Source organism: Ambystoma mexicanum, chromosome 6p (assembly GCF_040938575.1).
Source record: "Ambystoma mexicanum isolate Mex_15411 chromosome 6p, UKY_AmexF1_1, whole genome shotgun sequence".
NCBI classification, from domain to species: Eukaryota; Metazoa; Chordata; class Amphibia; order Caudata; family Ambystomatidae; genus Ambystoma; species Ambystoma mexicanum.
Genome location: NC_090935.1, coordinates 220,625,612 through 220,649,553, shown reverse-complemented (window position 1 = coordinate 220,649,553; position 23,942 = coordinate 220,625,612). Strand labels below are relative to the sequence as shown.

The 23,942-nt window shown below is 51.8% G+C and overlaps 1 protein-coding gene across 1 annotated transcript in view; it reads left to right on the top strand.

Moving 5' to 3' along the window:
• EPG5 (ectopic P-granules 5 autophagy tethering factor) overlaps positions 1 to 23,942 on the top strand; it is a 2,517,217-nt gene that overhangs the window by 1,816,236 nt on the left and 677,039 nt on the right. Inside the window, exon 32 of the mRNA XM_069626898.1 lies at positions 6,956 to 7,116. Within this exon, the coding sequence (XP_069482999.1) occupies positions 6,956 to 7,116 (161 nt within the window). The remainder of the gene's footprint in view (positions 1 to 6,955; positions 7,117 to 23,942) is intronic.

The following is a 23,942-nucleotide window of genomic DNA, read 5'->3' as shown; positions in this document are numbered from 1 at the left end:
TGCATGATAGGTGGTTAGCGAGAATTTTGTAGTATATGTTAGTGTCAATATTCAGCAGGGCTATTGGCCTGTTGGGAGCCGGGTCTCTCGGGTCCTTCCCTGATTTGGGCAGAAGGATGGTGGTTGATTCTTGTATTGAGGGGGTCACCGTACCTGTCTCCCTAAAGGAGCTGAAGAGCACCACCAGGAGGGGGGGGGGCCAGCTGGGGTTTAAAAATTTTGTAGAACCTAGAGGAAAATCCATCGGGACCCGGGGCCCGGGATTTAAGGGACTTGATGGCCTCCTCGACCTCCTCACCTGTGATTGGAGCGTCCAGGCTCTCCCTGGTCGAGTCGGGCAGTCAGGGGAGGGCTGCTTCCTGTAGGTATTCTTTCTGTTTATTCAGATCCCTCAGTGGTGCCGTCATTACCTGGGCCAGGTTGTCTGCCGCTAGCTGTTGCTTTTTTGGCTACGCATATTGGATCACTCCATGCGGGTCTCGCAGTCCGATAATGGTGTTGCTCTGCTTTGCATTAGCCAATTTAGCTATGAGCAGTTTGTTCGCCTTGTTGTTCTTCACATAATAGAATTGTTTGGCTTTGGCCAAAAGCTGTGCTGTGTGTTCGGCGTAGTGGGCCTCTAGCTTCTTTCTGGCGGTGTGGATGGCTTGCTGTGTCTTAGGGGACCAGTCTTTTTTCTTGTGAGTTTCCTCCGCTTACTTCGGTGAAATGCCACTTCCTGTGAGATCAATTCTCCCCTGATCACCGCTTTCAAGGCGTCCCAAGTGTTTGCAGGGGAGGTATCCTTGACAGGGCTTTCTCTGAGGAAGTTTTTAATTGTTGTTGCAATCGTGTCCCTTAGCGGCATATCGTTAAGAATTGGATCATAAACAGTCCATCTGCGCGGAGAATTGGGCTTGGGTGCATGTGCTCGGATCTCTGGTATTAGATAGATACCTCATTGGCGTAGGCAAGCATCTGGGGGTGGGTGTCAGGAGGAGGTCAATCCTTGGTGAACGTAGGAGTAGGAGTAATCTCTTTCGGAGGGATGGAGCACCCACCACGAGTCCACCACTTCTAGAGATCTGAACAGGCGCAAGAGACGGAGTGCCTGAGTGAAGTCTCCAGGAGCGGGGGGGGGTGAGATTTGTCTTTTGTAGGGTCTGGTACTCCATTGAAGTCTCCCCCAATTATGACTTGGCCTTCTGTGAAGCGGGAGAGGGAGGAGACCAGTGAGTCATAGAAGGCAGCTTGCCCAGAATTGGGGGAATATACTGAGACAAATGTGTATAGATCTCCCAGCAATAGGCATTTGGCTGCCACAAATCGGCCTTCCGGGCATGTTTTTGTTTCCAGAAATTGGGGTTCAGACCCTTCCTGAAGAGGATTGCAGTGCCCCCCTTCTTGGAGCCACCTGAGGCGAAGAGTTGGAGCGGAAAACATCGGGAGCGGAGACGCCCAAAGTCCACCGGTAGTAGGTGAGTCTCCTGGAGCAGGGCTACAGCTGCATCTTCGTCCTGCAGCTTTTGTAGCATCGATTTACGTTTGGCGGGGGAGTTTAGTCCATTGACATTGGGGGAGGGACATTGAGGGAGAGAAATTTTAGGGTTCGATGCTCCTGGGCTAGGTCCATTTCTGCTGCCGCATCTGAGTGGGGAAAGGTTGGAGGGGTGTGAATTAGCCGTCATCTCGAAGAAATGCTAGGAATGCGTGAACCTGCTCTTGGGGTTTTAACACAAGCCCCCAACGGGAGGCCGTAACTTTAAGTGGCGGGGGGGGGGCGAGATTGTAGGTTCGGCCACCCCCCTGGCCAACCGAATGAGTAAGAGTACTGTGGCATTCCAAGGACTCATAGGTGGAATGTGCCTTGGAAATGGGCATGGGCCATGAGCAGGGCCCGCTGCATTAGTTGTAGCTGTTCTTGAGCTAGGTCAAGGTTGGTGAAGTTCCTTTGGGACAGAGATGGGAAATTGGTGATGAGGCGAGGCAGAGTTCCGAAGGCCACGGTTCTGCACCAGTCTACCTTCTCCTGTTGCTGCGTGGCACCTTCGACCAGGAGGACCGCCTAGGTTTCGGAAGAGAGACAGCTCCCACGTCAGTGGTGTCCTCTAATCTCGGCGATGTAGCCTCTTCGGGCGAGGATGGGTGCATGATTTTGTTGGCGTCGTCAAGGTGGCTGATTCTACATAAGGTGCCGTTGTATGGAAACTGTAGGGCTGTTGGGAATAGCCATCTGTATCGAATCTGACGCTCCTGAAGAAAGAGAGTCAGAGGCCGGAAGGATTTCCTTTTTTGGAGAGTGAGTGGCGAGAGGTCTTGGTAGATCTGGAGAGGTGAACCCGGGAAGGAAAGTTCATCTTGAGACTGGCTGATTGCCAAGATAGCCTCCTTTGTGGTAAAGAAATGCACTCTAGTTATGACGTTAGGAGGGAAGTAGGAGTCCACTCCGCTACGCGGGCGCAACCTGTGAGTGCGTCCAGAAGGAGTTGAGGTTTGTCCAGTTGTGGGAGCAGGGATTGGAAGAAATCTCCCACATATTCCACCAGGTTTTTGTCGAGGCCAGAGGTCCGTATCCTTCGAATTCAGAGGTTGTTGCGCCGGGCCATATCTTCTTGTTTGAATTCGAGGATTTCACATTTGTCCTGCAAGGTTCTAATTGAGCGTTGCATTTCCCCCAGTGTGGTTGCATGTTCCTGGGAGCGGTCGTCTATCTCCCCCAGTCTTGGTTCCACCTCGGTCACCCTTTGATCGGTGTGCTCTAGCTTTGTGGTAAGCTCTGTCATGCAGGATCTAAATTCAGACTTAATATCAGCCATAAAAGCCTGTATGTCCTCTTTGGTAGCAAGGGCTTCTCTATCCTCTTGGGATTTCTGTGGGGTAAGCTTGGGGGGGTCGTTTTTCTTTCCCTTGTCCGTCGACGTGGACTTGGTGGCGATATCTGAGTTCTTACCCGCTTTTAGTTGTTTAGCAATTGTGCCAGTCCGGATGTAGGGTAAGTGTCACAGGAGTCTCTCGAGGGTGAAGAGTGGGGGAGGTTATTGTCTGAGGTCCGAGCGTTGTAAGTTATTGGAGTGAGGATCCCCGGGACCTTGGCTTCCATCTTGTTAGAGTAGGTGTTTCTGTAGATTGTGGCCTCCCAGAGAAGGGTGAGGAGGAGAGGGGGTCCCTGGTTCCTCCAGTGGGGTGCGGAGAGAATAGGTTGGGTTGTAATTGGGGTGGTGGAGTCAATGAGTGGGCCGGGGCACCCCAGGAGGAGGAGTAGATGGAGGGGGGAGATTACTTTCGTGGTGTTATATTGTCCCAAGACTAGGAGGCTTCAACTGGTGGTGTTTTGTTATTCCAGGAAGTCTGGGGGTAGTCGTGTAGCTGCCAATTGACTGGGGGCAAAAAATCTTTATTTTATAGAAGACCCTCTGGGGCGAGAGTTATGGCCAAGTACCTCTCTCCATTTTCTTTTCTCCCCTAGCGATGCAGTGCCTTGGAAGCAGGTTAGCTGGTTCCCAAGTGCTGGGTCTCCATCGGTATGGGGTGCGCCCATAGGGATGGCCAGGGTGAGTGTAACCAAGCTTAGGTGGTTTTTGCTTTCAGGTGTTTGGGGCCCTGGTTGCCGCAGTGTTGTGGGGCCGGCGGCTCCCTTCCAGCTCCGATGAGCGGGTAGATGAGGGGGAAGGATTCGCCCCAAGCCGGAGAGCAGGAGTCCCTCCACTCCTTTGGCGCCAGTCTGTGGGGCGCTGTGTCTGAGCTGCCACCCGGGCCCCAGCCGGAGAATGGAGGGGCGGGAGGAAGCACTTCTTTCAGCCTCCCTGCCCCGGACCTCCGGGGGCCCCAATCCGCAGAGCGGAGCAGGCTGTCGGCGTGCCGTGCGAGCCACAGGGGATGCAGCGCCATATCCCGTGAGCGCGGCTCGGAGGCAGAGTACCCACGCGATATGTTTTGTAGTGGGGAGCCTTTGTTATCCGGAGCACAGGTAGCACGGAGGGGGAGCGAGGTCAGGATCCCCAGAGTCGGAGGGGCCAGTTACTCCCGTCCGCGATCTTGGATTTGCGTGACGGCGGGGTGGCGGAGATTCGACAGGCTCGTTTCGGGTCTTCCCAAGGCCGTAGCTTCCCGATCTCTCACCGCCTGCAGCCCCATACCTTCTTATGGATCTGCAGCCATTATGGGGTAAAAAGGGGAGCCATAACCATTGCGAAGCTCATGAAGCAGCGGGCCAGCCACAGAGGCCATTAAAAGAGCAGCCGCATCGTCAGTGCTCCAGGCCACGCCACAAACGCCTGACTTGGTTTTTTAAATGTGCTGCTTTGTTCATCACCCGCAAGGAGTGATCCACCCATACCCTTCCCCGGCCCCTGTGCTAGCCTCCAATAGTAGGAGATAGAGAGCACTGTAAAAAATGAGGGGTTGTAGCAGTAAACACTCACTGGGATATTTGCAGACTCACACTACTTTGCAAGTAAGGCATATTTAATGCCTCAACATATAATGTGCATTTTAAGAATGTCATGACTCTGCATGTACACAATTCTTATGCAGAGCATACAAGATTATTTGCAACATACCCCCACATATATCATTGTATAGCCAGGACTTTCTATTGTTCCAGGATCTCCAGGTCACTTATTTCCATGTGCTGATCCCATCCAAATTATAGAAAGTACTAAGTCATAGCAGGAAGCACACATTATCAGCTTCCTTTCAGTCAGACCTCTTCCACTACAGTTTTCACGAAGCTGATGGTGGTAGGGGTGGCTTGTCTAAGGAGGGACACGATTCACTTCTCCTACTTTGACGAATCTAGAGATGTTGTCACTTCTCCCCTAGGGGGAGGCCCTTCCCCTGAGGCCAGGGAGGTGAGGCCGCTACCCGATTTTTCCCCCCGGGGGCGGTACTCAGCAGGTGAATCTCATGGAGAGGGATCCCCTTATGGGACTGGAGACGACTATCTGGGAAGAACATGGTATACCCAGACTATATCACAACTTCCCTCATTCTCTTACCCTGTGCCAAGTGCCATAATTCCCCAAACTTTCATGTACTTATGTAAGGTATATAATCCAACCTCAGGGCTTGCCGGGGCTAGCTGGTGGGGGTAGGAGCTAAATTTGGTTCTTACTTTTCTCAAGAGTTCACCTTTGGAGCCCATTTGTTCTTGCTCACTCAGACTACTTACTTGCATTAGAGAGTGTGGGTCTGGTGGCTAGAGATATTAGTGAGATGCCAGCACTTTCCTGTAAGATCCCCTTGCTTCAGCTTTTGAGGGAAAAAGACATTCTTTGTGTGCGCAATGCTCCTTTTCTGCCAAAAGTTGTTTTGTATTTCCACCTTAACCTTAAAATTCAGTTAGCAGTGTTTTTCCCTCTCCTAACCCTGTAAGGGAGGAAGGAAGGTTACACAAGTTGAACCCCAAGAGGGACTTGAGTTTCTATGTGGCTAGGACAGCTTCTGGTCACAGGGTGGACCATCCTTTTCTGTCCTTCTCTCAGACTCGTATGGGCAGGGTTGTGACAAAAGACTGTTCTGCGCTGGATAGCGCTTCGTACTTTTGAATGTTATGACGAAGCAGGCAAGGAAGACCTTTTGGGACTTTGGATGCATTCCAGCACAGGAGTGGCAGCTATGTCGGCCCTTTAGAGGGGGAGGATGGAGGGATACCACTGGAAGAGGTTTGCCAGGTGCCTCCTTGTTCCTCCCTGCAAAGATTCTCCAAGCACTGGTGTCTGAAGTCGTTGGTGGGTCGAGACATCAGTTTTGGTAGAGGTTTTGCAGAATTACTTGTTATGAATATTTTGCTTTCTGTCTTCTTCCTGCTGTTTATAATGCTTTGTAATTCTATTGAGATGATGAATCTTTGGTAGAATGCAGTCTATTAGAAGGAACATTTAGTTACTAGCAATGTTATATCTATGGTGATTCTTCACTTGGATTACTCGTAGCTCTCCCAACCTGCCCCTCTGATGAAAGAAGCAACCAACTATAATTATTTTGTTTGCCCTGATTTGATTGCATTTTTTTGTAATGTTTTGCTGCTCCAAATTTGCCCTGGGTAGTTGCTCCCATCAGCTGCTGAGTATGGGAGAGAAGGGGATAACGGACATAATGGAGCGTAGTGTGATCTGTTTATATAGCGGCAACTGAGTCAGGCTATTTCTCATGAAGGTTGCAGTATATGCTTTTGTTCCTTACTTCATCCGACACTACTACATCTTGGGTCCTGCCCTTTCGAAACACTCTTCCATGCTGAATGTTCCCTCGCACACAAGTAAAAAAAACCTCTCCTCCTCCTCATGCTCCCACTCCTCCCTCTATGACAGCAGTCCCTCAACATTCCAAGGATTTGCAGTATAACTGTGACAGTAAGCACAACATAACAACGTTGTGTACAGAGCTGAGGAAATTGGTTGTGTGTGGCAACGGTCATCAAGTTACACTACTACCCCTGGTGAAAACTACTGAAAACATCTTGCAGTGAATGGCATGTATCAAAATGAGGAATCTGTCGGAGGTGAATCCATAGACAGAATATTACTGGTAAGTAATTGTTCCTTTTCTCCCATAGTACAGTACCTAGAAAGTGATAAGCCATCACTAGAAATGACCTACTTTGTATTCCTTTTTAACCTGTCCGCCTCCCCTTTCCTTCCTAGACGTCTCGAAACGACTTATTATGCATATAGCGTGATACAAGAAAAGGTAAAAATGTGGGTGATACCCCAATAATCTAGAACCCTAGGGGTTCTTGTGCGTTTAAATTGGCGGTTTCATTGAATTGAAAAAACAATGTAACATTCTTGTTTTTTAAGCACCCATCATCATGGACAGCATTTCTATAGATGTGTAGTATTGAAAAAGCCTTTCCATTAGGCATTGCAAGTAAATTTACAATGATGTCAGCAAAAGAATATGCATTTTGATTATCATTGATAATAGTTACAGCTCTCACTCTGATATTCTCAATCTTTTTTGCTCTCCCTTAAAGGTTCAGCTGATCAGCTTATCAGCCCTGACTGCTGGAAGGCATCACTCCGAGCTTTAGGCTGCTATCCCCCAAGAAAAAACAACAATCCCAAAGAATCGAACAACCTTGAAAGTGGTGTTCATCAAAGTTCTGCCAACAAAGTGCTGTTATCGACTGAACAGGTATGGCAGCCATTTTATTCCACATAATAAAGTGGCATCTGTAATATGCTTACTGAAAGTACTCTTGACTCTGGACATCACTTATTTGTACTTATTCTTCTATCTTTCCATTCACACCATGCCACAAAACATAGTGATTTGGGGTAGCATATTGCCTAGCATTGGTTTTATCATGGCAATGTTGCATAATAATCAAGATTTAGGCGTTGTTCTGCATCATTTGGAACGAATGTTCTGCCATATTGACCATAGTAGAAGAGGATGTATCCTGCTTGTATGTGCAAGTGGGGAAAATGGGGCAGTGATTTCATCAACGTTCTAGTGCATAGAACGTTTGGATAATGCTGCAAGTGAGTATTCTGTGAATGGCAGACTCTGGTATGGCTGATGAGCAGTGGTTGTTCTGCATAACTACTTAAAGACCTGTACTACAGCTAAATGAATAAGCAATGAGCTTATATTTTCTATTACTGGCAGCTATGTACTTCATTAAAGTGAGAATCATCATTTATATAAAACATGTTAATTTTCCAAGAGATTGGACCCACCCTGACTGTGCCTGAGATCTAATCTCACAAAGAATGTCTTGGAAGTATTCTCACCTAGCATTTTGGTCTGGACTGTTGTCTTTGGGTTGTGATGGCTTCAATTTGGTTTGTTCTCTTTTGTTATAACACAGGCTATTGATCACTGGTTGGTGGAAGTGTTCACTAAATAGAACCTTATACGGATAGAGCAATCATTCCCTCAATGAATGCTGCACTTTCTATGGTGTCTATGGTGCTAGATTTTCACATAACCAAAACACTGTTCTTTGATGGACAATCATTATCAACCACAATGTATCTGGTCACATGTTGTGTTGTAGAGGTAAGCAGGGTGCATTTGAACATAGTTCTAAGACAGACACACCTCTGTCTCTAGCTTTGGTCAGTGAAACCAATGCGGTTATCCCGCTTTTTATATACTTGTCATCAAAATTTGTAATACCGGCAGCACCCTTTGCCGCGATAAGAGACTGATTAACAACACATTTTATTTTTTCGCTGTTCGCTGTAATGAATCTGAACTATTTGTCCCTTCTTTCCAGAGGCAAGACATCCCCTTTGAGGCTAGGGAGGTGATCCTGCTCAGCTAGACCCTCCCTGGGGGTCTGGGCAGTGACTCCCCTCACTGGGGAAAAGGACTCCCATTCCTGAAAGGAAGTCCCTGTCCAGAGCAAGCTTTCTGCCTATATGGGAATCGGAAAGACTGTTAACCGTTTTTGGGATTTACCGAATAATTACATTTCTTCTGTCTCTTTGGCTTCAGGTAATGCTGGATTCCACATGAATGTCATAGTCAAAGAAGAATGACACACCCATTTTGTTTGTGATGACATACATAAAACCACAAAGAACCTTGAATGGAGGAGAGTGACTCCTATGTAGAGGCGAGACGCTGACGAGAATACATCCTGGAGAGGTGGAACAAGGCTAGACCGCAGAGTTAGCTATAGTGTGAAGAGAGAATGAATCACTCGAAAGATGCTGGAAGGCTGGCGTCCTCACAGTCAAAGAAACCAAGATTGAGGCAGGAATGGTGAAGTGTGGTTCTACAACACAAGAGGCTGTTTTGGGCATAGGGCCCATTAACTGATGCCCAGACCAGACTTCAGCGGAGAGACAAATCTGAGCTCCGCACGAGAAGTGCATTAGCTGCCGAGCAGCGGAAGGGAAGCAAGCGCTCCCAGAGAGGTAACAATGTTGAGAAAGGGGAACCGTGATATTCGAGGCTGGGAAACCCACCAAGGTTATGGGAGCCTGATAAACTCAAGCGGGCAGATGCCCTACCTAAATCGAGCTGAAGCAATCCTATCAGAGAGCCCAGAGTGCTTTGGAGAGCCCTGAGAAACCAAGAGGCAATAATATTCGAGGCTGGGAAAGCCACAAGGGTTACGGGAGCTAGATAAACCTGAGTGGACAGACCCCTACCAAAGTTTTGCTAAAGCAAGCATATCAGAGGGCTTTGGCAAGCAGAAGAACCATGAAATATAACAAATAGAACAAGAGAGAGCGAGAACATGGAGGGTTCCCAGCCTCTAGTACAAAACAAGAACATTGTCAAGTACTAAGTCAGAAATGGAGGAATTGTATCAAGAACACTTTTTCTTCCTTGAAAGAGGGAACCATGTGGAAGTAAGATTTGGCATACAGAGCCTACACAGAGGTTGTGAACTGGGTTACAAGACATCAATGAACTTTAACTTTTAAAACCTATTGAAAAGAGATGCAAGTGATTGGGCTGGGCAGAAGCCAAAGGCAGAGGCTATTCCTCTGACCTCCTTTTTTCTGTTATATTTTTCTTCTCCTGCATGGAGTCTGGCATGGATTCACATGCTCTTGAATATTCCCCTTTCGTTTATAAACTGTCTTTCTCCTCTAAACCAATCACTGAGCACTGGGTCATACTGCCCCCTAGCCAACGACTGCCCTCTCCCTAAGCCCCTCCTCTGGTAGCCATCTTCAGATTTTTACTGCACGTTCCAGTGTTGGGAGTCCTCATGTTTCGCTCTTAGAGCTTTCTGCGTTTTTTGGCTTGGAAACCCCTATTTTTGTTCAAGTCGAGCCTGTGTGCGCCATCGTCTTTCCATCCGATTAACGGGGATCCATTTTTCGGTGGCTTTCATCGCCCCTCAAGGGCAAAATTGTCATGTGTTCTTCTTGGAAGTTTCCAGAAGTCCCTAAGGCCTACACCGCGCCAGATCATGTCGGAGGAGAAGAAAGACAGAGCTTCCCTCTTCAAGCTATGCACCAGCTGCGGTTTGCAGAATGTTTCCATGGACATCAAACATTCCCAGTGCCTGTATTGTCTTCACCCGACGCTTAAGGAGGAAGATTGCGAGATCTGCCGTGGCTTCTCAAAGTGCACGATGAAGGATCGGCACGTCCGGCTGGCAACGTGGCTTAAGGCCAGGGCCTCTTCCCTGGGTGATTCACAGGGGCATGCCTCATCCGGATCCAGCCAGCCAGAGCTGGCTTCTAAGTCCTTTGAGGGCACTCCATCTGTGGGGGCCCAAGACAAGGCCAAGAATCGCAAGTCCGCTTTAGTAGGGGTTGCCGCACAAATGGGTCCCGCAACAGTCAGGGCGCGTTCATTTCCTCCATCTGCCTCAATCTCCAGCCATTGCTCCAGCTCTTCGTCGAAGAGGAAGTCAGCTACCCTGGGGAAGCTGCGAGAGAAGCTGGAGAAGGCTAGGCAGGAAAAGGTGTCCAACCTGCCAGTTGAGGCCCAGGTGATCCAGACCAAATCATCCTCGTTGATCGAGCTGGTTGCTGCCTCCCTATCACAAGCGAAAGGGGCTGACCCGGTCCAGGGTACCCAGGCGGGAGGCTTTGGCCAAGCCAGTGGAGAAGACCCCGGAGAAGAGGATGCCGGACCTCAGCCTAAAGCCGATCCCGCAGGACCCAAAGAAGGGGGGGCGTGGAAGAGCTCCAGTGCACGGATATTCCTTTGTCCGACGAGGAAGAGGTAATTTCCGTCCACACCCTCCTGGAGGTGACGATGAGAACGTCGAGGAGATGCCCGCCAGTGATGGCGGTGACTACGACGATTACGACGTCTGCAGGGAAGACAACATATTTATTTATTAACATTTATAAAGCACGCAACAGCCCGAAGGCATTGTGGCGCTGTTACAAGACAACATGCTTAGTTACATAATACATTCTTAGCTACATGAAGAATACATGAGGGATGGGGAGGAAGAGGAAAGGGCAAGTGAGAGGGAAGGAAGGCAGTGTTAGTTGAAGAGTGTAGTTTTTAGACATAGGCGCTGGGCCCAGCGATCCTATTCCCCAGGCACATCCCAGAGATCTGTTGCATGATATTCTCTTGACCTTCCACACACTGGTGTGGGAGATTCAGAAGAGGATGCCGACGGCACCACTTGCGACACCACTGGCGACGACCCCGTTGACACCGGGGCCACCAATGCCGAAGAAAAGTAGGAGACATTCTACCTCTCCATTCCAACCGTCACTGCCCTCCCCCCCCTAGGCACATGGGGACAGACACAACGAGGGACACCGACGACGACGGTGGGATCTCGCCTCTGCCAAGAGATTCTTCGCTGGATCAAGTGGGTTCCTTCCACTCCATGATCGCCTGTGCGTCAGAGCTCTTCCAGCTCACTCCAGAAGAGAAGAGGGTTTTCTGTATCAGTACTGGGAGGCAAAAAGTAAGACCATTCTGTCGGTACTGCTCATGGATGACGTCGGGGATGAGGGGCTGGTGTTGCTGAAGAACCCCTCCTCTACCCTGGAGAAGAGGGATGGGCTAGATAAAAAGTACTGGGTGCCGGAATCTGCACCCAAATGTCTGCTGTCTCAACCATCGCTGGACTCGGCTGCGGCTAGGAAGAAGTCGTCCAATCCGTCGTCGTCAACCTCGGTCCCCCGGACGGCAAGGGGAAGAAGGTGGACGCTGTAGGACGGAAGGTCATTTATTCAGCAGCGACACCGGTCAAGGCGGCCAACGCCTTAGCGATCTTGGCCAGGTACGACTGGGAGCTATGGTAGACAATGGCTCCAATTCTGGATTTGCTCCCCGAGGACAAGCTGGTAGAGGCAATGGAGATCCTCTAGGAAGGCGGGGTGGCGTTGGACCATGCCCTCACCATGGCTCTGGACCTTGCGGACACAGGGTTCCTCTAGATGGGAAACAGGGTTTCTCTAGCATGGGGTCTGGCATGGATTCACATGCTCATGAATATTCCCCGTCGTCAGGCTGGGAATTCTCGGTAAAGAAAGAAATCAGTATCAATTTCGTTTCTGATCTGTCTTTCTTAGTAGTAACCAATCACTGATCTCTGGGTCATACTGCCCCCAGTCAATGACTGCCCTCTCCTTAAGCCCAGCCTCTGGCAGCCATCCTCAGATTTTTACCCCACGCTCAAGTGTTGGGAGTCCTCGTGCTTTAGCTCTCGAGTTTTTGCTGCGTCTTCGCGCTTTTCAGGAGATTTTCAAATTTTTTCGGTTTAATCGATCCTCAAGCTCCACCGTTTCTACTTCCGATAACGGGGACCCATTTCGGAATTCTTCTACGCCCCTCAAGGGTGAAGTTTTCGTTGAGTTTACGCTTCTTGGAGGATTCCGGACGATCTGCGGCCTACCTCAACGGACATGGCCCAGGACAAGGGAAGCTTGACGCCTGGATCCAAGCTGTTCAGGTGCTGCCCTGGATGCGGATTACAAAACGTTTTCAAGGAGGACAAGAATTTGCGTTGTCTCTACTGCCTTCATGAGGACAAGACGCACGTGGAGAAGGACTGTGCGTTCTGCAAGAACCTTTCGGAATGGACCAAACAAGATCGTCGTTCCCGCCTCGCCGCCTGGCTGGAGAAGGGCACAGCAGGTGAGAAGGTGAAGAAAAAGTCTGAGCGGGGTTCTAAGTCCTATGAGGGCGCCCCGGCGACGGGGGCCCAACAGAAGGCCAAGCGCTGCGAGTCCGTGGGGACTGGGAGCGCCGAAAGGTTGGGCTCTTCGGCTGCCAGGCAGGGCGCGACTTCCCCGGCACTTTCAACCACGAGCCAGCGCTCTGGTTCGGGGAAGAGGAAGTCCGAGAACCCGGGTAAGCTGCTGGAGCAGCCCCGGTCGATCTCGAAGGGGGAGCGAGGCGCTGACCCTCCCCCCAAGGCGAAGGCCCAGGACGCACCTAAGGTGGTGAGGGCTTTGATCCAGCCGGCAAAAGCCTCTATCGAAGTGGTCGCTGAGACTACGCCAGTGGAATCAGCCTCTGGGCCCAGAGTATCCCTGCCACCGCGGAGGGAATCCTCTTTCCAGCCCATCGTTAAGACCCCCGTGAAGTCCCCGGCGGAAAAAGAGAGGGGGGGCGGTGGCCATAACAGACTTGGAATCAGCCTCTGAGGAGGAGCTGGTGGAAACCGATAAGGGCCTCAACGAGAGGTTCATAGGTCTCAACGAGAGGTTCGAGAAGGTTCGATCCCAGGGGGCGGTCCCCGCTGACGTGATCGAAGATAGCGACGATGGCGACGAAGAGGGCCCACTGGAGCGGCCATTACGTCTGTCGCAGCCATTACCCGAGCCCCAGGATAGCTCGGCGGCCATTTTGTTGGCGATCCAATCCTTATGTACCGAGATAAGGATGAGATTACCACGGACACCGACGGAGGATCCAGAACCGGGCCCGTCGGGAAACCCTCTGAACAAGCGGAGGAGACTCCACCCCTCTCCGCCCTTGGTGCCCGCGAGGCCTGTGGACCCCTCATCCCCCTCGCCGGACACTAGAGAGGATACGGCGACAGATACAGCGACGGGGACGGACGACGACGGCAGTGATGACACAGCGGACATCCCGTCATCACCCCCCCTCGGGCTTCTCCAGCCGACGAAATTGGCTCCTTTCACGCCATGATAACCAGGGCATCCGAGCTCTTCCAGCTCTACCCTGAAGAACAAAAAAAGGAAGGGTTTCTTTACCAACGACGAGAGGCCAAGAGGAACACGGTCCTCGCTGTGCCTTTGCTCGATGACATCTGGGACAAGGGGCTGGCTGTCCTCAAGAACCCTTCCACGACACCCGCCAAGAGGGACAGGTACGAAAAGAAGTACTGAGTCCCCGATGCCGCCCCCTTGTGCCTCAGGGCCCAGCCCACGCTGGACTCTGTCGTCTCGGCAGCGGCTAAGAAGAAAGCTGCGGGTGCGGCGGTTTCAACTTCCACCTCACCGCCGGACAGCGAGGGCAAGAAGTTGGACTCCATGGGACGACGAGTCATCTCGTCTGCGGTGGCGACGACGATTAAGGCGGCCAATGCCTTAGCGATCGTGGCCCGCTATGTCACGAAGCTCTGGTTCAAGATAGCTCCCCTGCTAGACTTTCTACCTGACGACAAGAGGGCAGAGGCCCTACAAATTCTGCAGGAAGGCGAGGTGGTGTCGGATCACGCCATAACGGTGGCAACGGACATTGCCGATACCGGATTTCGCCAATTGGGCAACAAAGTTTGCCTCTGACGACAAGGATGGCTCAAGGCGACAGACTTTCGCCAGGACGTCCAGACCAGAGTGTTGGATATGCCGTTCGACGGCAACAACCTTTTTGGTAAGGCGTGGACGAGTCTCTCCAGGCCATCAAGACCGACTCGGAGACGGCCCGGGCCATAGGGGTACTTCAAGAACGACGGCCCTTTCGGAGCTCCGGAGGCACACAGGGTGCCTCCAAGGGATCCAGCAGTGGCTCTTCCAAGCAAGGGGGATCCCGCCATCGTCGCCAAGGAGGCCAAAGCGGCAAGGCCGCCTCCAAGCAAGACTAACCCAGCCGTGTCGTCGGGCCCCCACCGAAGCACCCCGGTGGGAGGCCGGCTGACGAAGTTCGTCAGCGTGTGGGAGTCCATCTCCACCGACCGTTGGGTGCTGGACACCCTGGCCAACGGGCACTGGCTGGAATTCCAAAAGAAGTGCCCTTGCATTCCTCCCGTAGCCAGGAAGGAGAATCACGTCCCTTAACTGCTGTTGGAGGTAAGGGCGATGCTCAAGAAAGGTGCCATTGAGCTCGTCCACAGGAGGCTCCGGGGCTCCGGAGTGTACTCAAGGTACTTCCTTGTCAGAAAGAAGACAGGCGGTTGGCGCCCCAACCTGGACCTGCGTCGGTTAAACAAATACATCAAGCGCAGAAATTCAGGATGGTCACCCTCCAGCACGTGCTGGGACAGCTGGAGGAGGGCGACTTCCTATCGTCGTTGGACCTGGAGGATGCTTACTTCCACATCCCCATTCTAAAAGGGCACAGGAAGTTTCTCAGGTTCGTGGTTCAGCGACGCCACTACCAATTCAGAGCCCTACCCTTCGGATTAAAGTCGGCACCCAGGGTATTCACCAAGTGCCTGGCACCAGTGGCGGTGCGGCTGCGCCTGCAGGGGATCTACGTCTACCCCTACCTGGACGACTGGCTAATCGGGGCAAGGGCAAGAGAACTCGCCGTCGAACACACAGCGAGGACCGTCCGGCTGCTCACGGAACTGGGGTTCGCCATCAACTACCCCAAATCCTGCCTGGTTCCTTCGCAAGTAGCACTGTTTCTGGGAGCGAAGCTTGATACAGTGGGGCAATTGGCCTCCCCGTCAGAGGAGAGGACGAAGACCATCCTGGGCAAGGTGCGGCGCCTGCTAGCCACGGACGTGGCCAGGGTGAGGTCCATCAAGTCCCTCCTCAGGATGATGTCCTCATGCATCTATCTGGTACTCCTTTGCAGACTTCGTATGCGTCCGCTACAGGAGTTCCTCGACGCCCGCTGGTTTCAGGCGACGGGCTGCTTCGAGGACAAGATCCCTCTCGACGAGGAGTTCCGTCGGGCGATCCTATGGTGGGGTACCAGTGCTCACATCACTACAGGCACGGACTTTCAAACCTCAGCGTTTCAGGAGACGGTGACGACGGACGCCTCTCTGGAGGGTTGGGGGGCCCACACTGGAGATCTCCACGCAAGAGGCCTTTGGCTCCCGTAGGAGAGGTCTCTCCACATCAACATTCTGGAGCTCCGAGCAGAGTTCTGGGCGCTCAAGTCGTTCCTTCCGTCCCTCAAGGACAAAGTGGAGGATCTTCACCGACAACACCACCACGATGTTCTACACACAGAAGCAGAGGGGCACCAGATCCCCAGCCCTATCCAAGGAGGCCCAGCATCTGTGGCACTGAGCCGTCGCCCAGGGGATGTTTCTGGTTCCCTTTCACTTGGCAGGAATAAAAAACAACATCGCCGACTCACTCAGCAGGGATCTGCGCTCGTGCCACGAGTGGGAACTACGTCCGACCAGGTGGATCGGCTCTTTCGACGATGGGGCAAACCCCGGATCGACCTTTTCGCGACGGCGACGAACTCCAAGTGCCAGAGGTTCGCCAGCAGGTTCCCGCAGCCGAGGAGCATGGGCGATGCTTTCTCGTTCCCCTGGGACGGCCTGTTTCTATACGCGTTCCCTCCGTTGCCGTTGCTGCTCCGCCTCATCAACCAGCTCAAGAAGTCCAGGTGCAGAATGATCCTCGTTGCACCGGCGTGGCCGAGGCAGATCTGGTTCCCGGACCTTCTGGACTTGTCAACGACCCCACCAGTCAAACTGCCGGCGGACGCGGATCTTCTCTCCAGAGAAGGAGGCGCCATTCTCCATCACGACTCAGTCGCTGAACTTGCAGGCCTGGCTCCTGCAGCACTAGAGTTTGGAGGGTACGAAATCCCGGCTGTCTGCAGAGAGGTTCTTGCAAAAGCCAGGGCGTCCTCAACTCTTAAGTGTTACGGTCATAAGTGGAAGAGGTTCTCTGTCTGGTGCCTTGCACAGAAGATTAACCCTCTGCGGATTACGGCCCCTCAAGTACTGCCGTATCTACTGTCGCTGGCCAAAGCTGGTCTAGCTCACGGCTCCATCAAAATACATCTGGCTGCCATCTCCCGATATACCAGGACTTCGGGACGGGTGTCCTTGTGGTCTCATCGCCTGGTGAAGGAATTTATGAAGGGACTACTCCGATCGTTCCCGCCAGTGAAGGCTCCTGCCCCGGCGTGGGAGCTTAATGTGGTGCTGACCAGGCTCATGGGGGCCGCATTCGAGCCTATGCATTCGGCGCCTTTGAAGTTCCTGTCATGGAAGACAGTGTTCCTCGTGGCCATCACCTCCGCACGACGAGTGGGAGAGATCCAGGCCCTATCTTGCAAGCCTCCATACTTGACATTTCATGACGCGAGGGTGGTGCTGAGGACGCACCCCTCCTTCATTCCCAAAGTGCCGTCAGACTTCCACCTCAGCGAGCCCTTGGTGTTACCAGTTTTCTTCCCGTCGCCTTCGACGCCGGCCGAGAGGACTTTGCACTCGCTGGATGTAGCTAGAGCGCTGAAGTTCTACGTGGACCGCACAAAGAGTTTTCGGAAGACGTCACAACTGTTTGTGAACTTTGGGTCTGTGAATCAAGGGAAGGCTCTCTCGAAGACTTCCATTTCCAGATGGCTCTCCGGCTGCATCATGCACTGTCACCGGTTGGCAAACCGACCACTGCCCGGCCGTCCGAGAGCCCATTCGACCAGAGCGATTGCTGCTACCACGGCGTTCCTGTCTGGTGTGCCCCTGCTGGACATCTGCAGGGCTGCTACGTGGAGGTCGACGCACACCTTCACAAGATTCTACTGCGTCGATCGGGACTCCAGGGAGGAGTCCAGGGTCGGCCAAGCAGTGCTGTGCAACCTGTTTGCCTAAGGTGAGCCTGGTGAGGAGGTAAGAATTGCTTAATGTTGAGTTTTGGATGTAATGCTTAATGTTGAGCCTTTGCCACATCCCGTGGTTGTGCATGTGTATACTGCTATGTATTCTTTTATTCATGAGCATCTGAATCCATGCCAGACCCCATGCTGGAGAAGGAACAAGTTACTTACCTGTAACTGTTGTTCTCCAGCATGGGTCTGGCATGGATTCACATGTGAACCCCCCCACCTACCCCTCTGCGGCTCTTCACTTGGTCATACTGCCACTTTGCGTGCTACCAAATCTGAGGATGGCTGCCAGAGGCGGGGCTTAGGGAGAGGGCAGTCATTGGCTGGGGGCAGTATGACCCAAAGATCAGTGATTGGTTACTACTAAGAAAGACAGATCAGAAACGAAACTGATACTGATTTTTTTCTTTACCGAGGATTCCCATCCTGACGACGGAGAATATTCATGAGGGACCTGATGGTGACCAGGACCTCATCTGGGGTAATGGGTTTGTCTAAGGCTTCTGCCACATGAGCGTCTAATTGGGTAGCTTGATAATGTCAAGGACATCCTCTATTTCGGTATCTGCAGCCGAAGGGGTGCTAGTGTAAAGGTCCTGGTAAAATGCTGAGAAGACTGTTTATTTCAGTTTGTGTGCGCACGGTCTTGCCCTCCGGGGTGTGGACATGACATATCTGTGCCCTGGGGGCTTCACGCTTGTATAGCCAATAGTTTCCCAGGTTTGTCGCCCAGGGCGTGGCTCCTTTCCATATGTTTCGTGTAGCTAAGTTTCCCCAATTTTTCCCCGTGCGTTAAACCGGCCTGTCTGAGCTCCAGCTCTTATTTCAGGTGTTCTGTGTCTGTTTTAGCCCCCGCCTCTAGTACTTTCAGTTCCCTTTCAGTGTGTGCTAATGTGTTTTCGATGGACCTTTGGGCTCCCCCGGTAGCAGCAATCATCTCTCCCCTTATGACAACTTTGTATGCTTCCCAAACTGTACCAACACTGTTCTAATTTATCTGCATGAATTCTTGCGTGCTTTCTCTGATCTGTTCGCGGAAGGCGACATCTAGCAAGGCCTGCCTTCTAAGCCGCCATGCGGGTATGGGTGGTCTGGTGGGAAACACCGTCCAGGTGACCAGGAGTGGGGCGTGGTCTGATAGAACTCTGGCCAAGTGTTATGCATCACTGAACATGGCCTGCTGCTCCTCGCTTACAAATATATAGTCTATCCTGGTGTGAACGGCATGCAGGGGGAAGTAATACGAGTAATCTTTGCCCTCAGGATGCTGCTCTCTCCACAGGTCTTTGAGCTTGAACTGTTGTGTCAGTGCAGTTAATTTTAGCGGGTGGGGATGGACGGTTATGTTTGTTATCAGATCTATCTTTGCGGGGAACCATGGTGCAATTGTGGTCTCCACCCCATATCAGGGTACTATCTCTGAATGGGCTCAGTCTTTTGTAAAGTGAGCAGAAGAAAACTGTGGTGTTGTGATTGGGGGCGTAAGTGTTTATTAGACAGACCTCCTTATCCTCTATAGTTCCATGTGATAGGGCCATCCTTCCTTTGTCGTCAGTTTTACTAATGATAGTTTTAAGAGGGATGCTTGGATCAACCCAGATCAGGACCCCCCTGGCGTAAGTGGAGTATGTGGAGCCTATCACCGTACCTCCCCAGGTTCTAGCTATTGCTGCTTGCTTGCATGCGTCCAGGTGGGTCTTTTGCAGTAAGGCGACTCCAATCTTATTCCGCTTGATGTGTGCATAGATCCGGCGTCGCTTCACGTAACTGTTCATTCCTCTGACGTTCCACGTCATTACCCTGATCTTGTCAGCCATAATATTTGGAAACCCAAGTGTTCTTGTGGGTAGCGTATCTGGTGGCACCTCTTCTTGATCTGGCAGTTTTCGAAGCCCTGGGTGGTCTTATCTTCTTCCCTTTTGTTCCCCAAACCTTTTTACTAACTCCCATTTGCCCTCCCTCCCCCAACTTTGAACTCCCCTTTAACAAAACATGTCCAGCGGGGTTCCCCCCGTTAGGACTAATCCGTTTCCGCTCCATTTGACCCTGTACTAGTCTCCTGGTGCCCTACGAGCGGGTTAATAATACCCAAACTGCTTCTGGGGGTGGAAGAGGTCCGCTGTTGTCTACTCTCTAATCTGGAGCAGTCCTCCAGAGCGATCTGTTTGCGACAGCGACGAACACCAAGTGCTGGAGGTTCGCCAACAGGTTTCCCCGGCTGGGAAGCATGGGGGACGCATTCCTCTTTCCTTGGGGAAGGCCTGTTCCTGTACGCGTTCCTTCTGTTGCCGCTGCTACTACGAGTCATCAGTCAACTCAGACGGTGCAGAGCTGGAGCCTACGATCCTTTATTCATAAACCTCCTAGCTGGTGTCCGGAGGACCAAGCAACAGCAACATACCTGGAGCCCATCGGTGGCTGGAGCCCAAGGGAGTTGTATGAGCCTGGGTGGCGGAGGCAGTGCCGGAGCTCTGCTGCAGCAGGAGCAGGCTGCGGCTGCGGAGACGAATCGAGGCGCACATGAGGAGCAGCGATCAGAGGTTCCTGCGGTGATCAGCGGTGAAAGGAGCGGACCGGCGCCAGAGAAGAGGACCCAGCCGCACAACGTGTCTGAGGTGAGGGGCTAGCGCAGGGGGAGACCCAGCTGTTAGTTTCCACTGTCAGTCCCCAACGTGACTGAAGTGAGGGGCTAGGGCACGGGGAGACCCAACTGTTCGTTTCCACTGCCAGTCCCCACCGGCTGGGTGGGCTCCCCCCCCCCCTGGCTGCTCCTATCAAGAAAGGGCAGGCCTGTGTCTGGCCCGGAGAGGGTGGTGGACACCCATAGCGATAAGGACCCGATGGTTTTCTACAACTGCCACCTTACATGAGTGTAGGAGCGGCACGCGTTCTGGCCGCGACGCTACACAACTGCGGATGCGGGACATACACAGATACTTGGAGGGAGTGAGTGCCGTTCTGCCCGCCGACAGCACCACTAATACGGTCCTCCAGCCCTGGAACTGCTCATTACGTCGAACACAGTGCATCTTGGTGCACATCGCCCATGCAGCTCTGCTGGAAGGGCTGGAAGGGCTGCTTTCATACCGGCATAACAACAAGCTTTTAAGCCTACAACTGATACCCACGGAGGAGACATAGCGCAAGCTAGGGGAGGCACAAGGGATAGACGGCTGACACACAGCACCCTACAGTGGTCGGGGCGACACCATCCAGCGCCTCTACTACAACAGCTCCCATAGAGTGCAAAGGGGAACGACGCTATCCTCCTGCAGCACGGCACTTACTAGTGACAGATTGCCCCCCTACTGAGAACCAAAGAACCCCTTGGCGTAATGTCCTCAAAGGGAGGGAAAGCCAAACAGGAGCAGACCACACTGGAAACCTTTGCAGCCAGTAGGCCAACAAGACTAGAAGCTATTATTAAAAGCACTGTACTGTGATCTCCCGGGACCATGGCGGAGCCGGGAAATTTACAGATCCTGGAGGCCATCAAAACACTACAGTCAACCTTGGAGAACGAAATAGACGCTGTGGCCATAGATTTGGCCCTACTGAGAGAAAATGTCCGTACTATCGCTGGAAGGACAGACGTACTTGAAGCCCAGGTCCGAGATAACACGGAGGCTAAGACGTTGATGAACTAGCGCAAAAAGTGAAGCAACTAGAAGACAGGGCCGAAGAAGCCAAAGGGCGAGCACCCCGAAATAACATAAGGATCTTAGGCCTGCCCGAGGGAATTGAGGGAACAGACCCCACTAACTATGTCGAGAAGCTGCTGATCCAGGAGATCGGAGCGCAGAAACTCTCACAAGGATTCACTATTGAAAGAGCCCATCGATCTCTCAGCAAACGACCGCCGCCTGGAGCTCCGCCAAGACCAGTGATAGCTAAAGTGCTCAGTTATAAAGACAGGGAAATAATTGTGTTCTTTTGAAGAACGGGAGGCCAGATCCAAAAAGGAAATTGCCATAACTCCCGATTACACCTTCCAAGTCCAAATGAAAATAGCGCAATACATCTACACGAAAGCTAGATTGAAAAAGGCAGGATTACGATATATGCTCCTGTACCCAGCGAGATTAAAAGTGCTCTACGAAAATTGAGTACTTCTCTTTGAACCACCAGCTGAGGCCGTGAATGGATGGACACCGAACTGATTCAGGATCTCGAGGTAAAAGAACGCAGCACACGCTAAGGACTGCCAGGGGATGTATGTCTCAGGCAAGACAAGCATGCTAACTGCAATGATCAGATCACGTTCACACAAGAACGAGACGGAACCCATACACAGTACACAGCAAGATCGATTATATACAGGAGCCACACTGGAGGAGGACTGCTCCAGATTAGAGAGTAGACAACAGCGGACCTCTTCCACCCCCAGAAGCAGGTTGGGTATTATTAACCCGCTCGTAGGGCACCAGGAGACTAGTACAGGGTCAAATGGAGCGGAAACGGATTAGTCCTAACGGGGGGAACCCTGCTGGACATGTTTTGTTAAAGGGGAGTTCAAAGTTGGGGGAGGGAGGGCAAATGGGAGTTAGTAAAATGGTTTGGGGAACAAAAGGGAAGAAGATAAGACCACCCAGGGCTTCGAAAACTGCCAGATCAAGAAGAGGTGCCACCAGATAAGCTACCCACAAGAATACTTGGGTTTCCAAATATTATGGCTGACAAGATCAGGGTAATGACGTGGAACGTCAGAGGAATGAACAGTTACGTGAAGCGACGCCAGATCTATGCACACATCAAGCGGAATAAGATTGGAGTCTCCGTACTGCAAAAGACCCACCTGGACGCATGCAAGCAAGCAGCAATAGCTAGAACCTGGGGAGGTACGGTGATAGGCTCCGCATACTCCACTTACGCCAGGGGGGTCCTGATCTGGGTTGATCCAAGCATCCCTCTTAAAACTATCACTACTAAAACTGACGACAAAGGAAGGATGGCCCTATTACATGGAACTATAGAGGATAAGGAGGTCTGTCTAATAAACACTTACGCCCCCAATCACGACACCACAGTTTTCTTCCGCTCACTTTACAAAAGACTGAGCCCATTCAGAGATAGTACCCTGATATGGGGGGTGGAGACCACAATTGCACCATGGTTCCCCGCAAAGATAGATCTGATAACAAACATAACCGTCCATCCCCACCCGCTAAAATTAACTGCACTGACACAACAGTTCAAGCTCAAAGACCTGTGGAGAGAGCAGCATCCTGAGGGCAAAGATTACTCATATTACTCCCCCCTGCATGCCGTTCACACCAGGATAGACTATATATTTGTAAGCGAGGAGCAGCAGGCCATGTTCAGTGATGCATAACACTTGGCCAGAGTTCTACCAGACCACGCCCCACTCCTGGTCACCTGGACGGTGTTTCCCACCAGACCACCCATACCCGCATGGCGGCTTAGAAGGTAGGCCTTGCTAGATGTCGCCTTCCGCGAACAGATCAGAGAAAGCACGCAAGAATTCATGCAGATAAATTAGAACAGTGTTGGTACAGTTTGGGAAGCATACAAAGTTGTCATAAGGGGGGAAATGATTGCTGCTACCGGGGGAGCCCAAAGGTCCATCGAAAACACATTAGCACACACTGAAAGGGAACTGAAAGCACTAGAGGCGGGGGCTAAAACAGACACAGAACACCTGAAAAAAGAGGTGGAGCTCAGACAGGCCTGTTTAACGCACGGGGAAAAATTGGGGAAATTTAGCTACACGAAACATATGGAAAGGAGCCACGCCCTGGGCGACAAACCTGGGAAACTATTGGCTATACAAGCGTGAAGCCCCCAGGGCACAGATATGTCATGTCCACACACCGGAGGGCAAGACCGTGCGCACACAAACTGAAATAAACAGTCTTCTCAGCATTTTACCAGGACCTTTACGCTAGCACCCCTTCGGCTACAGATACCGAAATAGAGGATGTCCTTGACATTATCAAGCTACCCAATTAGACGCTCATGTGGCAGAAGCCTTAGACAAACCCATTACCCCAGATGAGGTCCTGGTCACCATCAGGTCCCTACCATCCGGTAAAGCCCCTGGGACCGACTGGCTCCCAGGAGAATTTTACAAGGCATACGAAGAAGTCCTGGCACCAATCCTTACCAAAGTATATAAAGCTGCGTACGACGAAGGTATCCTCCCCGACTCCATGAGGGAGGCTGTAATTATCCCACTACTAAAACCTGGGAGGGATGGGGCAGAGTGTGGCTCATGTAGACCCTTGTCTGTTAAATCAAGACAATAAGATTCTGACAGCACTACTAGCGGGGAGACTACAGAAAGTGATTCCTCTACTGATCCATCAAGACCAGACTGGATACGTACCTGGGCGGACCATTTCCGAAAACTTTCGTAGACTGCACCATGTCATACACAGCACCTATGGCAGACCCGTAAAATGAGCAGTGGCGTCTTTGGACGCCACTAAGGCTTTCGATTCAGTCAGATGGAACTAGCTGTATGCTACCATGACGAAGATGGGGATTGGACCCGTCTTCATAAAATGGACCAAACTCATATACACAAGCCCGATGGCCAGAGTGCGTACAGGCAA